The sequence below is a fragment of the Medicago truncatula genome, chromosome 3 (assembly GCF_003473485.1).
Source record: "Medicago truncatula cultivar Jemalong A17 chromosome 3, MtrunA17r5.0-ANR, whole genome shotgun sequence".
Classification (NCBI taxonomy): Eukaryota; Viridiplantae; Streptophyta; class Magnoliopsida; order Fabales; family Fabaceae; genus Medicago; species Medicago truncatula.
Window position 1 is genome coordinate 3,654,332 of NC_053044.1, and position 18,830 is coordinate 3,673,161.

Consider the following 18,830-nt stretch of genomic DNA (forward strand, 5'->3'; position numbering starts at 1 on the left):
TTAAATATATATAATCAAATTCACTACATCTTTAAATATGCTTGACAATGGATGCAATGTCCCTAACTCGACTCTATATGCATGTAGTACCGATTTTGGATATCAGAGTTATGTTACTGATTAATCTCGCATCTTTAAACACATCTTTAAATCGGACTGACCATGAATGCATGAACACCAAGTAATGACTCAACAAATGCACATCCTTAAATGACTCGACAAATACACATCTTTAAATAGCATCATCATCAAATATCACATCTTTATATAACACATCTTTAAATCACACATCTTCAAATAACACATCGTCAAATATTTTGTCATTTACACATCAGAGTAATTCATCTTTATACAATATCACTTTGAAAATAAAGTATATTATTTTGAGCAAATATATTAGCAATTCTTCACGATTTACATATACTAGTGTCACATTAGACTTAGAGCTTGTTTGGCCAAGCTTTTTTGGGCTTCTCTTCTCCTTATAAGGAGAAAGTAGGGCCAAACACATTTTTAATAAAGCTATTTACCCGAAGAATTAGCTTTTGTTCAATGTACAAAATTGAATAAATTGAGCTTCTACTAGAAGCTGTAGAAATGAACTTTTGGAAAAAATTCGGAGCTTCTGTGCACTAGAACACACTTCGAAACCTGCTTGGCACTATTTTTAATATTTTTTTCATTTTTTATTTGCCTATATATATTTATTTAGGCGGGACATGCTTATTCTTCTTAACTGTTCCCGCATTTTCTACATGTTTATCTTAACTTTCCCGCATTTTTTATTTGCCTATATATATAAGTTATTCTTCTTAACCGTTCCCACATCTCTTCAACCTAGCTGCTGCTGTTGTCAGACTTTTCAGATCTGCAGGTACTATTTTTTACCGCATCTATTTCATTTTGTTTGTTTTTTCTTTTCGATTTTGTTGAATCATGTTATCAAATCAGTATTCTATGCACTTTTGTTTTCTTTTTTTGTTTGTTATTCAATCAATACCATACTTTTTTATGCTTTTGTGATTGCAAGTTGCATGTTCCTTTATTCATGTCTGACATATGTTTACTATATATATATATGCTCAAAATCAACCAAATCAAAGTCAAAGTAAAACATGTCAACCTCGTAAGTATGTATATTAAGAATATTTAATACTACTAAATGCAATATATATATATATATATATATATATATATATATATATATATATATATATATATATATGAATATATTCAACACGTCAACCAGAAGTGTACAAGAGTTATATTAACAGATACAAATATTTTTTGAACTAGATGTGTTTTGATGTCAGATATACGTTGGTATTTGATACATCAGTGTTCAACACCAACACATATAATTACATTAAATTATATTATTTTGTAAAATTATTATCAATTTCGACGTATATGTGTTCAGTATGTTTATGTATGTTTGTTAACAATTGTTCTTGTTAAAGGATTTTAAAAAAAAAAGTTTTATAATAAAAATAATATTATTTTTTTACACTTTTAAAGAGTTGGTTAAGCACATCTCAATAAAATATTACTAAACTTGATTTCTTAACATTAGCATTTTCCTATATACAATAGCACCAACATCAAAATTGCTAAGAAATTTTTCGTCAGAGAAAAAATGGTTTCAAAGAAATAAAAAACCTTATTCTTCCTTATGTGTGTGTATATATATTAATATGTTTGCTATAGGGATAGTTGTGGCTCTCATTTGAACAGAATTTTGGTTGGAATTTATTTCCTGGTTTATGGTTAGAGACTTGACTTTGCTTTCTGCGCAGTGTTGATAAGTGCTCAAAAGTAACATATTTCATGTGTTAACTTAGGCAAATTAGTGACTTGTTTTGCAAGTTATCTAAGGAAAAGCTACCATTTGAGTGCAATTTTACCATTTATGCTTTACATGCCTGATTCTACCCAATTTATGCAGGAAATGACAAGTAAGGACCAAAAGAAGGAAGCTCCTGAACCAAGGTCCGTTCGCTTAAGCGAACTCCTGTTCGCTTAAGCGAACCAATTACAGAGAGCAACCGTTCTGTTCGCTTACAAGCACGCTTCCAGTTCGCTCATGAAGAAAGGTCAGTTCGCTTAAGCGACCTATGGTTCACTTAAGCGACCAAGTTCCAGTGAGCTCCAGGAAAGTTCGCTCACATGTTCGCTTGTGCTTCTCTTAAGCGAAGTTCATCCAACTTCAGAAGATAGGGACCACGTGGCAGCACCTCAATGGTCAACTGGAGATTTCCTAGATGTTCGCTTAAGCGAACTCTTCTTCGCTTAAGCGAACTGGCACGCAGTCAGCCCATATAAATAGTTTTCTCTTCTCTTTCCAAGATATGCTATTACATTTTTATTCATATTTTTCTGGTTTTAGAGAGAGACTAGGGCTTTTCTAGAGAGAGAAACACAAAGCAAGGTAGTTAGGAGTAGATTCAAGCCAAGATTTGTTGAGACATCATGGATCTTGTCATGGAATCTTCACCCTTTCTTCATCCTTTGCAAAGCTATCATAGACATATGTAGCTACATCTACTCTTGTAGTTTTGAGGTATTCAAACAAGCTATTATGTAATCTTTTGATCTTTTAATATATGGTTCTAGCTTATTTATTCAATATTGTTGTTATTCTTGCTTTTATTATTTTATTGAGATTCAAAATGATATGGACACATACTTTTGAATCTAGAGATAGAATAACAATCTATCTTAAGTTATCACTCTAGACATAGATGTTAATATTTGATAATCACTTATAATCTAGGACTTAATGCTTTTGGGTCATTTAGTCGGTTGGGAAATCGTCGATTAAACGATCCAATCGACTTTGTGATTGTTTAAATGTTTGGGAAATCGACATTTAAACAATCCCTTAGAAATAACGATATCATTTGGACACGAATGATATTGTCGAGTGATTGTGATAATATCGTTTAAAAAGCTAGAATCCGTTAATTGATCGAGAGATTACAGCTGTTACGCTTGGTTGATATCTCTAACCCCAAGCGAAATGGTCTTATCTCTTGTCTATTTTATTTTATGTCAAATAGTTTATAGTTTACACAAACAAACATTTTAAATCCATACACTTAGAACAATATTGATTGTTGAATGGCTTGAATATCGCACTAGTCCCTGTTGAGACGATATACACAAAAATACTTACTTTTGATTGATAGAAAAATACTACATCAAGTGTCTGAGTTATCCTAAGGGATTTAGTTAGCTTGCAGGACTGTCATTGTGTTTGTTTTGGCTTAGCCTTTGTTTGGGTTCTTTTAGCCTCTCTTTTTGTCTCATTGGGTTAAGGCTTGAGTCCCCCCAATTGTTCTCTGCACCACTTTTTTCTGCAATTTAATTTTCTCTGCCTTTATTAAAAAAAAAAAATATGTTTGCTTACATATTTACGATTCATAAATATACACAAGTTTCTAATATATGTATTGTTGCAGTTCATGGCTTCTAAAGAAAGCCTTCCAAATAGTTCTGAAAACTTAGGAAAAGCAAAGTGGGATACATTTAGTACCAAAATGTTACTTGACATTTGTATGGTTGAGATTCGTAAATGCGGAAAACCAGGAATTGGTTTTAGAAATAAAAAATGGGAAGAAATACGTGATGAGTACAACAAGCGTGCTAATAAAATCTATACTCAAAAGCAGCTGAAGAATAGGATGGACACTTTAAGAGGTGAGTGGACTATATGGAAACAATTACTAGGTAAAGAAACTGGTTTAGGATGGAATCATCAGATAGGAAATATTGATGTTGATTCTGCTTGGTGGGATGCTAAGATAAGGGTTAGTACTATGAACTTTAATTTTTATTCATTGAAAGTAAGTAGGAGAATTTAGATAGCCTAAATTTTATCTAATTTTATTGGTTACACAGGAGAATGTGAAATATGCGAAATTTCGATTTCAAGGTTTGAAATTTCGAGATGAATTGGAATTCATATTTGGAGAGATTGTGGCAACTAGTCAATGTGCATGGGCACCAGCTATGGGTGTGCCATTAGAGTCTGCTGGAAAAAATACTACCACAGATGTGGCCCATGAAATTATTGAATCTGATGATGAACTCAACATTGATGTGTTAAGCCCTGTGGAAAACACTCAATCAAAAAATATAAGAAAGGTTTCACCAAATATGGATGAGAAAGCAACAAATAGGAAGGCAAAGGTTGGGACTGCACCAGCTATGAGAAAAACATTAGAACGATTAGTCCAAGTAGCAGAAAATCATAATGAAGTTGAAAAGGCTGAAATTGAAGCAACATCTCATGTCAATGGAAAATATTCTATTTCAACATGTGTTGCAATATTAAAAAGTGCAAAGGAAGAAGGACTTTTGGATGGGAAACAATTTATTTATGCTTTAGAAATGGTTAAGGATGAGCAAAACAGAGTCTTACTAATGACTCTGAAAGATTCTATGAAGGATTTGATAGAGTGGGTTCTATACAAGTATAAGTGATAGAGTCTATGATTTAGGTTAAGATTGAGTTTTATAATTCTTATTTCAGTTGGTTTTATGCTTTGGTTGAAATTTGAGGTTTTTTATGTATTTGCATTCTATCATTTTAGTTTTTGGAATTATATGTTTATGGTTGAGAAATTTATGCATTTGAACTACTATAATGAATATTTATTTGTATTTGATTATGTTGTTGTTTATAAATTGTTCTACAGATGCCTTGTAATGAAATCAATGGGCATTCAAGAAAAGTTAAAAAAAGACGATGCTCATTTTACAAAATATATTACGCTGCTGCAGCAATTGCAATTTATTATCATATGAAGTACTTACTAAAGCAAGGTAATAGATTTCTTTATTCACATGGATGGAATTGGGTTCGAGAAACTCTTAACACTCCAGGCGAAAGTTATAACATGTTTAGGATGGAATCTAATGCTGTGCTGAAACTTGAAAAATTATTAGTTAGTAAGGGATGGTTACATCCATCTAATGAAATGACATCGTTGGAAGCTTTGACTATGTTTCTTTGGAGTTGTGCACATAGTGAGACTAATCGAAATGTCCAAAATAAATTTGGAAAATCAGGAGAGACCGTAAGTAGGAAGTTTGGTGAAGTTCTGGATAGTTTATGTTTATTAGCTACCGAAATTGTCAAACCTCCTGATTTTAACTTTGTAGAAATTCCATCCAAAATTAGAGATGATAATAGGTATTGGCCTCATTTTGAAGGATGCATTGGAGCTATAGATGGAACTCATATTCCTGCCATTGTTCCTACTGAAGAACAAATTCGTTATATTGGTAGAAAAGGATTTCCAACACAAAATGTCATGTTAGTGTGCAACTTAGACATGTTATTTACTTTTGTTGTCGTTGGCTGGCCTGGTACTGCACATGATACACGTATTCTTTCAACTACGATTGAAGAAATGAAAGATGTGTTTCCTCATCCTCCTGAAGGTAAGGATATTCTCACTGTTGTAATAAATTATTATATTTTTTAAATTAAAATTTTCATCTATATTAACAAAAATTGTTTTATTATTTTTAGGAAAGTACTATCTAGTTGATGCTGGATATCCAAATATGAAAGGGTATCTAGCACCATACAAGGGTGAAAGATATCACATTCCAGATTTTAGAGCAGGAAGTCAAGGAGAAGGCGTACATGAAGTATTCAACCATGCACATTCTTCACTAAGAAATGTAATTGAGCGAACAATTGGGGTTTGGAAGAAAATATGGCATATATTATCTGATATGAGACCATTTCCATTGATGAAACAACAAAAGATCATAGTTGCAACAACGGCACTTCATAATTTTATTCGAAAGTGTGGTATTGAAGATGAAGAATTTAACAAATGTGACCATATTCCAGGATATATGATTGACCATGGAGAAGAAAGAATCAATCATGAAGACATGGATTCATTTAATCCAAGAAGAGTACAAGATGGAGGCTATATGGACAGAGCTCGAAATCGAATAGCAGTCGGGTTGGTTGGAAATAGAAATCGTTAGAGTTTTTGATAATTTATATTTCTAATCATGAATTATTTTCTAAAGTCTTTTAATATTGTTTATGGTTTTTTTTTTTTTACAAGAATATTGTTTATGGTACTGTTAAGCTCTTTTTGGATGATTTACGTTTTATAAAAATATTTTGAGAGATACTTTCATATGACAGTTTATGAAATTTTATTCACATTTGTCTTTTATTTTTAAATATTCACTCATTTATATCATATATAGTTTATCCTAAAACATTAAGCTTTTAAATATGTATTTTACTAAACAACTTTTAGCTTAAAAATCACTTTGAAGTTAAAAAAAAAGACACTTACCAAACAACTTTTAGCTTTGCTTCTAAAGCACTTATTGTTAACTTTGGCTTCCACAAAGCTTATAAGCCCTAAAAAAGCTTGGCCAAACATAGCCTTATACATATCAATTTCGGTTGAAAAGACTTTCAAAAAGGACACTTTATATCTCTATATTAATATCCCTTAATTCAAGACTAAATAGATCACAGAGGTCAAATTTACATGAACAACATAAGTAATAAATAAGTTAAAAAGATTAACAATGGCAAGGTACTACTATTATATCACTTTAGAAAAAGAGTAACAATTAAATGGCAACTTTAATTAATAAGGAGAACAGCTGCGACAATGATACAAATTATAAGGGAACAACAAGGTGTATTTTTTGACCATACGAATTCAATTTAAAAGCCAAGCAACAGAAGTGATTACGGCAACAGTAAATAATTCGTTTCACAATTAAAATTTAGGAAAAAGGGGCAGCACAAGTAATTGTATTAGAATCAAAAATACATGTAGCAGCAATATGAATTACGGTGGCCATGTAAATTTTAAAGGAATATAATATAAAAATGGGTTTAAAAGCAAAATAGGCAGCAAAGCAACTTAACTGTAAAAGCAAATTTTGACTGAATTCGAAAGTGCATAAAAAGGTTTTCGAAAATATATAATTGCAGCAACAGAAAGGGACACAAATTTAACATGAATTCATTAAAAGATCATGAAAAACAATGTAAAACATAAACCCTGCACTACACGTATGATCATACAACCCTTATGATGAATAGAGACTCTCCCCTTACCTCTAGTTTGCCGAATTGATGATTTCCTACGGAGAAATCTCTCCATAGGTTATTCTCGCTATTCCTCCTTGCCTCTTCTCTCCACAACCTTAGTTTTTCTTTTTGTCGCTTTGTTTGTCTCTTTCTCGGTAACCCTTCTTCTCTAATTCTCTTCCTCTATTTATAAGCTCTAATTGAGTTTGTTACCAATCTTTTTAGATTACTATATGTCCTCTAGTCTAGGTTTGTTACTAATCTTTTTTAGGTTACTATTTGTACCTCTAATTTTGATACTATTCTTCCTTTAACTACATCACCTAGCTATTCACACATCTCTCTGCTTAAATCATCAAAACACTACTCAGCTCACTAACTACACATCTTTTCTACCTAATTTTATTAGTTAACCTCCATTCGCACTCTACTTTCTTATTCTCTCTAAAAACTCTATTTTCTTCATAAACATTACTTTCTTCATAAACATTACTTTCTTATTCTCTTCATAAACTCTATTGTCCTCTACTCAACCCAAGAAGTAGTTGAAGTGCTGCAAAAAAAAAGTTATGAACAACTTTTCAGATCTACAAGTTCACTTGATGTTTATAGTGTCTAAAATTTGCTCTTTTCTTTATTTAACATGTACCATTTCATTATTTGTATTTATATTCAACTACAATTTTTTGATCTAGAAATGTTATTGCAGGATAGTTGATTGGAGTTCTTGTCTTCATTGAACTACAATCAAAGAAAAGAGACACAAGTAAGTAAACTATGAGAATTACTAAATTACTAATTGGTTTAAGACATAAATCATCAACAAAATAAATAACTCATTTCGATATTAATTTCTTGCAGAAAATGTTGATTGAGTAGGCTTGTATGTTGCCTAATATTTTTTGAAAAATATGATAGTTTGCAGCAAAATCATATGATGTTCATGTCTCTTACACAAAACTACGGATAAAGATATTTCATGAAGAAATAAATAGAATACCTTGATTTCACATTCAAAAGAGTTCTTATTTTATTCAAAAGTTTTAATCTTTTATTTTCTATATCTAAATAAAATATTATGTCTAACAAACTGTGATTAACAAAAGGTCCAAAAAAAAAATATTATTCTTTAAATTAAGAAGATGATGAAGAAACATAGATCCAAAAACATTTTCAACAAGAAAACCCCTTCTTACATCAAGAGTTTTAGTTCACTTTTTCCTCTTGTATGATTTTACCAAGCTAGATTTCTGTTCTTCCACTTCATTTTGCAGGAAATTTAAAACTTTCTCTCTTTTCTCCAGCCCAGTCACGCGGAGAACCGGTTTACTGTCGAAAATAAATATTTTGAAAATTATTATTTTTCCTAACCAACAACAGAAAAAAAACTACATGAAATCTGATATACATACTTTATTGAGAGAAAAATAAAATAAACATAATAATAAATAACAAAATATAAAATGAATTATTAGTTTTTTCATTAATGTTTTTTCAAAAATAAGTTAAAATCTATTTTTTCTATCCACATAAATCATTTAAATGATAGAAAAGATATTAAATCAAGTTTACATATGAAATTTTAAAAAAAATGTAGATGTTAATAATTTTCTTTTATTGATTTTATTAGAGATAAACTAAAAAAAAAAAAAAAAAAACAAGAGTGAGTAGTTTGTTCCACATCAACTATTAATGAGCAAAATGTTAGATACATAAGAGAGTTGTGGCCTATTTAGGAGTGTTCATGATTCATAATCCGAACTAAACTTGACCATATTGATGGGTTGGTCCAGTTTTTGAAAACCCCTATAGTAAAAACGAGTTAATTTTCTCAGCTATTTTAGTTCGGTTCCAAACTATTTTGGTCCAATTTAAGTATTGTATATTAGAAAAGTATTGTATTTTAGTCCTGCCAGTCCTGGTGTATCTTAGAAGTTGCCTATTAACATGTAGTTAATAATAATGTATGCATGCATTTAGTATCGGCTAATAGACAAACAAATGCGAATAATAGATAGAAGATTCCTTATAAAGGAGAGAGAATATAATATAGAAGATTCTTCAAAATCATGTAAAGTGAAAGTGATTTCACGTCACATATCAAACTCGATTTTTGTTTATTTTATTTTATTTAACAAATCAAACTCGTTTCTTATGCTTTAAAATAGAGAAATGACAAACGCAAAAAAAAATAATCGAGAAATGACATTTTTTACCGATAGATAAATGTGTAATGATATTTATACAACCATTTATTTTGTGATAGTTTTTTGAACAATTTTTTATTTTCTCTTCTTTTGAAATAAAGAGAGAGAACAGTGAGAGTTCGACATAATTGTTTCAAAATGATTGTATAAATATTATTTATCTTTAAAATATAAATAATTTTTATAAAAAAATATAAATAATTTAAGGCTTTCTTATTGTATCTTGTTGATGTATAAGTAGTTTCCACTCATCGCTCAATTTCCTTGTAGTATTTTAGGCCCTGCTATCTTATAAAAAAATATTGATATAAATATTTTTTAAAAGATTTAAAAAAAAAACTAGTATGAAGTGGAAGATTTATAAGCTTTTACTAGTTGTTATTGTAAAATAATTTTATTATATCGTGGTGTTTTTGAAGATTAAAAAATTAAACCACTCGCATACAAATAAACTAAGAAAGGTCGAAGGAGTTTAAAGATGAGATCATGACTTCAATTCGCAAAAACTTTATTTGGAGATGACCGAGGTTTGAATTACGGACTTCGCATATATATTATGTATTATCCCTATTAATTCTGAGTTAAGTTTACGAAGATTTAATCTACAAAAACAAACATAACTATTAACATTACTAACATTTGCTTATATTAAAAATAGTACATATATCTGATCTAATAATTTTAACATTTGCAACTTTATTTTGCCATATTATTTTTTGGTAAGTAATTTACAACTTAATTTTGATTTCCCTAAAAAAAAACTTAATTTTGATTTAATTTTAAAAAAGTAGAATTCTAATTTTAACAAGCAAAAAAGAAAAGGTTTAATGATGTGTTTCGTCCTTGCAATTAGGCGTGATTTAAAAATTAGTCAATGTAATCGCTAATCCTGACAATTTACCTTTGCATTATTTAATCATTTAAAATTTCGTTCTTTGACCAACTTAATCACTACCATGTCATCAAATTAGCAAAATGGCATGAGAATGGACAAAAATACCTTCGTCTTTATTATGAGACTAAGATGAAGACAGGGGTAAAAATGTCATTTCACGAATGCATGACGAGGGTATTTTTGTCCATTCCCATGTCATTTTGCTAATTTGATGACGTGACAGTGATTAAGTTGGTCAAATGATAAAATGGATTAACGATTACAAGACTAATTTTTAAATCACGCCTAATTGCAAGGACGAAACCGAACAAAATCTCAAAAAAATTCAATAGCATCCAAAAGTTGCACCATCCACACTCAGAAACCACGTTGTAATAAATCATTGGCGGTGCAAAGAAAACACATTTCATATATAAACCCATTTCTCTCTCTAAATCATCTTAACCGTTTCTCTCTCTCTCTCTCTAAACAACGCAATCTCTCTCAACTTCACCGGCGGCAATATCTCCGGCCACCGCTTTGCGCTTTGGATTCGCCGCTAAATTTATTCGTTGAGGTTAGCGATTTCATAATACGTAATTTTTTCTTTATTTAAAAAAATATAATCGTTGATTCAATGCTTATGAATTACGATGAAGGTTCTCTGTTTTTCTTGCGTTTGAATTCTATTGCATGTTACGTTATATGATTATAATGCAATTGTGACGATGATTGAATTGAGATTATGGATGATTACGATGCTAAGGTTAATTGATTAGAGAGATTTTCAGAATTTTTTTCTTCTATGTTGTTGAAATGCATTTTAATATACAGATGCACGACACCGGATATGACACAGACACACACATAGGTATGGCTAGTAATTTAAGAAAATCACATAATTCATCTAAATCATGTGTGTCTGTGTCCGGGTCGGATATGAGATAAACCTCTGAATAGAAGTGTCGGTGATACAGAGATTTTGATTATGTGGTGCTGAGGAGCAAGGTTTTAAGTTGTTGTTGTTATTACATTTCAATCATTGATATCACCAGCTTTGTTGATTGCGAATTGCAGAAAATAGTGATTTTTAACAACATTTAAATGGTCTAAATATTTATACATTTTTAACATTATTTTTAAAAGATATAAATTTGTTGAATTCAATTCTTTTAATCTTAATTTATATATAAGCTGTTCCAAATGAAGTTGATGGGGAGAGAGAGAGTCTTCAATCATTGGTGCATTTTGCTCTAGTAATTTTCTGTTACATTTAGTATAAAATCTTGATCCAGACAACTTATATTTATCATTTTCATGTTTCATTAGCTCATATGTTTGACAAAAAAAAAGGACTCATATTTTTTTTTATAACAAAATGACCTATCGATTTTGTTCTTCTAATAAATATTGTATGTGAAGAAATACAAATTTACTATAGCCCATGTGCCAAATGCTTGTGAATAAAAGTTAGATTCTACGGTTAATGTCTGTGAAGAAACATGTTACGTTAGATTATGTATTATTGTGTGTGTGAAGCTTAAATGAAAGATCCTTGTTTCCTTGACTAATAGGTGTTCCACTTTATCACAAGGGTTCAAACCCCAAAAACTAACATAGCTCACTAATTTATATCATACTAACATTTGCCTATAAAAAACTGTGCTTTTACTTATATATTATTGAACTTGAAAGAGGGGGGAGGGGGCTTCAGCCCATGTGTTCCCTCCCCTGTATCTGTCTCTGAGCGGTGTGTCTATTGTACAATTTAGGCTTGTCTTCTTTTTAACAATAATAAGAAAATGAACGAGATAGTGGATCGTTGGTGACAATTTCAGTGCCAAACAATATTGAGATTTTCTAATTGACACCAGTCCTCGCCATTAACCAACTAATTCTTTTATGATTTCTACCCCTTCCTTGGAATGAGGAAGAGTGACAGCAATAAAACGTTTTAGTTTGTAGTTATGATCAACAATTAATTTGAATGATCCTTGCTTTTCCAGGTACTGAAGTTAAAGATAAAGGGAATTTGATTAGTAAATCATTTCTGTACCTGGAATTTTGGATTCTTCCGCAATGGGTGCAGGTGAAGATCTTGCAAACAATGCAGCTAGTGTTGCCGAGAATCCTGTAAACCAGGCCACTCCTACTACAGAAAATCCTATAAGCAATCAAGCAGGTGGGGCAGAAAATCCTGTAAATGTTGCAAAAGACCAAGCAGTTGGTGCAGAAAACCCCGTAAATGACACTTTAGGTGGTTCGGATGTTTTAGTGAATGATAAAGCACATGCTGCCGAAAATTCTATAAATGATACAGCAGGTGATGATGGAAAAGAAAGTGCTATGAAAGACAAAGCAGGTGAAGATGACAAACAAGGTGCTGCAGAAAATCTCGCAGAAGAGAAACCAGATGCCATAGAAACCCCTGTAAGCAGCAAAGCTGACCGCCTTCCAGAAGAAGCAAAGGAGATTCTGATATCATTAGCAGGTAAATGGGAGGATGTACTAGATGCAAATGCGTTACAGGTGATCCCTCTCAAGGGGGCAATGACAAATGAGGTATTTGAAATAAAGTGGCCAGCTACAACTGAGGAAACCTCACGAAAAGTTCTTGTTAGGATCTACGGGGAGGGTGTGGAAATTTTCTTTGATAGGGATGATGAAATACGGACATTTGAGTACATGTCAAAGAATGGTCAGGGACCACGTCTACTAGGACGTTTTACAAATGGACGTGTTGAAGAGTTTATCCATGCACGGGTAATCTCACACTTTTTATTTTTAATCTTAGTTCTGTAGTATAGCACTCAAACCAACTTTTAGAAAATTATTATGTTTGATTAATGATTAAAAACCATAAAATGGATTCATTATAAAACTAGTATCACTTCAAATTTAGGCATTTTTTAATTGTTCACCCTGAAGTGTTACGGTTCATAAATTTATTGATTTTTTTTAATAATGAACTACCAAACTTATGAATTCGATGTGCTCATATATTCAATGTTTCCCTTCTGAATTTATCAGACGCTGTCAGCTTCTGATCTACGTGATCCTTCCATTTCTGCTCTTATAGCGGCCAAAATGAAGGAGTTCCATGATCTAGATATGCCTGGTGAAAAGAAAGCCAATCTTTGGCCTACATTGAGGTATGTACATAATAAGAATAAGAGTAAGAATTTAGTTGTGTTTAATTTGTTTAAAAAATTTACTTAAATAGTTAAGTTTCAACCTCAACATCATTTCTCAGCCTATTTTATTTCAATGCTTCAGAAATTGGCTTAGTGAGGCCAAACGTTTGTCTTCTCCAAAAGAAGTCGAAGCTTTTTATTTGGACACGGTCGACAAGGAAATCTCTATTTTGGAAAAGGAGCTGTCAGGCTCGCATCAACGGATAGGGTTTTGCCACAATGATTTGCAATATGGTAACATAATGCTTGACGAAGAGACCAACTCTGTGACCATAATAGTGAGTTTCTCTTTGTACTAGCTAGTAAAATCATCATTCTAATGTTAATACCTTTGTTTGCAGACAAATTATATAATATTTAATTTAATTTTCTTGGACCTGCTTTGAAGAAATATTTATCTCTTCTATCATAATTGACTCGTCAATTATTAACTTTTTTTTCTTGTAAAAGAGAAACTTGGTGATACAGAGCTCTTGTCATTGACTTATCTCATATATTTAAATAAAAATTTAAGCCCTTTTTACTGACAAAAATGTTATTCCCTTTTGTTTTGTCAAAAAAATTGGCGTTCCTTTTTTGTTGATAATTTTTTTTATTCTCTTAACATATACAATTTTCATTGCACTATTAAATGTGTATTATGATCCTGTTTCCTCGTTCAACTGAACTTTACCAAAACCTATGGAAGAATTTTGTTTGTAAAAAATAAAAATAAAAATTGCTATGTTTCGAGACCATGGCTTAAAATTGATTATGTTTTAAGACTAGCAAACCTGTAAATCCCCTCCCCTTTGAGTTACACAACATTGATGCCCTCCCTTGTCCAAAAAAAAAAAAAAAAGAATCATCATTAGAAAATAAACCTATCTGTATTTATGGCCGGATAGCATTTTGAACGTGGGGAGAAGATTTTTGCAGCCTGATGAGTGTTGTTAGTTTCCTTCTTGCTGAGACTCATCTACATTTTGAAAGCTAAAATTTTAAAATTGTATACATATTGGGAGTCAAGGATGACAGATGTGATATAAAATGTGAAATGATGACATATATTATGTGATCACTTTCCTCCTTTGTTTTATTTGTTCATTTAACATGGCTAGTAGTATGAGAAACTGATTCACTCAATCATTTGGTTGGTCTTTCTTTCTTTCCTTCGTTTTTTTTTTTTTTGGTCAAATATCTTAGTTTCAAGATCAAGAGATCATAACCAGCAAGTATGATTTAATGTTATGTCTGTAACAGGACTATGAATATGCTAGTCACAATCCTGTAGCGTATGATATAGCAAACCACTTCTGTGAGATGGCTGCAAACTACCATACAGAAACGCCTCATATTCTTGATTATAGCAAATATCCTGGTATGCTACCTGTGGCTTTCTGAAGCATTCATTATTTTATTGTGTCCTGTGACTGATTATTTTCACGTGGCTGGTTCTCTTGACAGACGTTGAGGAGCGTGAAAGATTTGTTAAGGCGTATTTGAGGACCTCAGGTAATAGATTTATTTTTTTTTGTACATCTATCTTCATCGTTTAAATGACCGTTGTCTTGTTCTCTTTTTTTTTGGGTAAACTTTTGAAGTTTTCAATCAGCTAACATCGATGACCTATTTCATGGTTTGGAACAAAAATGTTGTATGGTCTAAATCTAACAAAGAATATTTATATTTATATTTCAATGTACCCTTGTATTCCATCATTCATATAATCATGAATGACCTTAAGAACTGGACTGTTAATTTCTGTTCCTGATATTATGGGACTTTAACACAGGTGAAGAACCAAGTGACAGTGAAGTGGAGCACTTACTACAAGAAGTTGAGAAGTATACACTTGCAAATCATCTATTCTGGGGCCTTTGGGGAATAATTTCGGTATGTGCACTTTTTTACTTTGTTATTTTATAATTCTTATTTGCACCAAGGGTTTTGATAGACTGACAAAAGAAAAGTGGATATTTGTAACAACAACAAAAATATGTATTTAATCTTGTTGGCTTTGGCCGCCCTTTTTTTTTTTTGCAACTGTCAAACCAATGATCAGGGTATTTACTATTCGTGGCTCGTTTCATGGGAAAATAATTTTTGATGAATGCATCACTCAAAAAAATATAACAAAATAACCATACAGAGCTAGCTATTCATCAACCATGGTTTTATGTATTTTAATGAAGATATAGTTCATTTAAAAAAATGTAGATATAGTTATGAGCTTCTTTTTTTTTATTGTTTTAATGAACCCATTGAATCTTCAGCACTTATCTTATCTTTATGTTGGGACATTAGAGGCATTATACATTCCTTCCTCTCCTGATTTTTTACACCTTTTCATGACCAACCGTATTGTGGAAACATATTTTTCCCTTCTACGCTTCTAAGTTTCTAGAAAATTATTTTGGACATTTTGAGAATTACGTTCATGGATTGGGTAATGATAGTTATAACATTTATCAACCAAGTATCAGACTGGACTTTGATTATCCAAACAAATGGCTTGGAGTATTATGCTTTTCAAATAAATATTTCTTTCGTGACTAAACTTTTGAATATGAATTAGCCATAAGTGGGCTTCTCATCAATATAAATTTTATGTTCCACAATGCAATTTCTTTTGTAATTTTAATGTTCGGCGGAAACTACAACAAAGTACTTTTGGTTTCGAGGAAGTTTTACTTCTACAGCGTCTCATCTTCTGATTATTTTGCTCAGGGACAAGTAAATACAATTGAATTTGACTACAAGGAGTATGCGAAACAGAGGTTTCAAGAGTATTGGGCAAGGAAACCTTATCTTCTAAGCTCTGATGCACCTTCTCCTTTTAATACCCCTGAGGGTACAGGTATTTGATTTAAGTTGTTTTGTTATACTGCCTTGAAAATGAAATAATAGGTTGTTATTCACACGCAAAAATGTTGGTTGACATAATACAATTTTTATATATATAATTATTGTTTTCAGGAGAGCTTGCATCCGCAGCGCACCCCAAAGGATCAAAGAACTCTGGTATCTTCAGGAAGATGAAGAGAGTTTTGGGTCTTGGCTTGTTCAGGTCAAAAACCTAAACCAAAGGTTCATGCCAAAACATTTTTCTTAAGATTTTCTTTAATGTACTAAACAAGTACTATATTTTGGCATCATATTTTTTATTTGTTCATTCTTTAAATTTGTATCAGAATGGTTAATAATGTACGTGATTTTAAGATCAGAAATCTTAGCCTGGTAAGTTTACAACTTTACATCACAACACCCACAAATTGTTAATCAGTTCGGAAGCAGTAGATCTAAATATCTCAAGAGTCTAAAAAAAAGTTGGAAAAAGAAATTTTCGATTTAGTTTTATCAACCATCATAAAGCTTTTGGCAAATCCTTATGTTATTAATAAAATGGTTTCCATAAGTTAGCCCTTGGTTAATGTAGTGAGTTAGTTACTAATTGATCAATTGCAGAACATCTATTCTAAAATAACTCGCCTAGGCTTTATGCAAGATTAATTCACCTATGATGACTGAACATGGAGTTGTCGTTGATCGAGTCATCATCAATACGCCCAAGGGAAGCAAACGCTAGAGCTGATGATTCCTAGTCGTGGAAGAGACTTCGTATGCTTTGATTTTTGTTTCTTAGCTTATATTAATTTTTCTTCTCAAGCTCGAATAGAACTTTAATCGTGTGTTTCAAGTGATTTACTTTTGTACATAAATTGGATTTTCAAACAACCTGCACGTGAACCGGTTCTTATGTTTAAAACGGGGTTCAAACCAGTTTGGCACCAATTTACAATTTCAAACCGCTTTACATTTTTTCATGAAATGGTTTGGTTTTGTACCGGTTAACAATGAAGTGGGTTGGTTTATATGGCTTGCTTAACCATGCACACCCTTACCAATGGAGAGAACCTATGGAAAACTATATAAAAAAAAACAACTTGATCATATATCATAAAAAAATTTAAAAATGTAATTTTATATAATGTGATGAGATGATATGGTGATGATTGAATGTTTATACAAAACTTGTTACACCATCATTTTGAGAATCAGCACATGCAATTTGATACATTCATACCAGCTAGGAAAAGCATGTTTATATATGGCTTCCAACATGCAAATTCATGTTTATAATGTAACTTCTTTGGTTGGATAGCATTGAAGTTTCAAACATGTTTATCATGCACGTTCCCGTACAAACAACGATCACTTTAGTTAACATAAGTTCTGGCATTTACCGGATATTCCATTACATTGAGTCTTTACCTTTATGCTTTTGTTGCCATATTTGGACCATATTATTAGATGCTTTTTGAGGGTCAACGTAGTAGATGCTAGTTAGACACTTTTCCTGGCTGTAAAATTCCACGTTCCTTGTTCTACAATTATACATCATTAGGCAAAACCTCGATATTAGAATTCGGATTGATAAACTTCTACTATGAACCATTTTTTTTTAGTTTTTCTCTTTTTTAATATGGAATGTGACATACGAAATTTATTATCAGAATGTGACATACGAAATTTTTGGTTTCCCTATTCGTTTTAAGTTTCTAAAATTATGTCTACGTATCTTTTTTTTTTTGTGTCTGGGGTTCGAACTCCAAACATTACATAGTATACAGGGACGGACCTGGCCTCACAAAACAAGTGAGGCACAATTTTTTGCAGGTCGTGATATATATCATTTCTCATAGTATTATTCATAAAACAATTGTATGTATAGTAGATTAGTGGTACATATGAATCGATTTTATTTATGTACCCCGGTTCAACACTTTCATTTTGCATTTTTATGATATTATTAGTTAAAAAGCTAAAATGGGCAATACAGGATTTAAACTCAGAGGCGCGCCTTTGCCACTACATCACACCATAAATATGTGATTAATTTACAAAATTTGATTATATAATATAATATTTAGCTAAAAATTAAAAAATATATATATAATTGGGTCTGGACTGGTGTGACACTTGCCACACTGGGTCTAGTCTAGGTCCGCCACTGATAGTATATATGCATTGTCTTTACCAACTGAGTTAAACTCACAGAGACATGTCTACGTTTTTATTCTCATGTTAAAGGTTGAGAATCTTTTATTCCACAGATTTCCGCGGGATAAAAGATAATCAATCAAAACTTCTCACTCTCACATTAAGTATGTTTAAATTTTAAATAAGTATGTTTTAAAAATATTCCCAAAAAATTAAATTACTTACCAAATACTATAACAAGACCCCTCTGAAAAGGAAAAATAACTTCAACGGAAATAAGAGATTTCTAAGAATAAAGTTTCAAGAAATAATATCGACATAATCGTAAATTTAATCTTTGAAACAAAGACATCTTCTTATAAATATGATAAACATGTAATTTATCACAAGACAATCTAATAAGTTAAATAAGCCCCTTCAAACACAACGAGTGAGTCCAACTTCTCAACTAGTAAGAAAGGACCATGGTATATGAGACTTTA

The 18,830-nt window shown here is 31.4% G+C and overlaps 2 protein-coding genes across 2 annotated transcripts; both read left to right on the top strand.

The window, feature by feature from the left end:
- The first annotated feature begins 770 nt into the window (after positions 1-770).
- On the top strand, positions 771-6,203 carry LOC112420029 (putative nuclease HARBI1). The gene is made up of 3 exons (XM_024778616.2): positions 771-874; positions 4,701-5,448; positions 5,540-6,203. The coding sequence occupies exons 2-3, from the start codon at positions 4,701-4,703 to the stop codon at positions 6,010-6,012; spliced, it is 1,221 nt and encodes a 406-aa protein (XP_024634384.2). The 5' UTR covers positions 771-874; the 3' UTR covers positions 6,013-6,203.
- A 4,390-nt stretch (positions 6,204-10,593) lies between these two features.
- LOC11415259 (probable choline kinase 2) lies at positions 10,594-16,601 on the top strand. Its single transcript, XM_003598369.4, has 9 exons — positions 10,594-10,748; positions 12,178-12,934; positions 13,202-13,323; positions 13,448-13,643; positions 14,608-14,725; positions 14,812-14,859; positions 15,140-15,240; positions 16,075-16,204; positions 16,324-16,601. The coding sequence occupies exons 2-9, from the start codon at positions 12,251-12,253 to the stop codon at positions 16,425-16,427; spliced, it is 1,503 nt and encodes a 500-aa protein (XP_003598417.1). The 5' UTR covers positions 10,594-10,748; positions 12,178-12,250; the 3' UTR covers positions 16,428-16,601.
- The last annotated feature ends 2,229 nt before the right edge of the window (positions 16,602-18,830 follow it).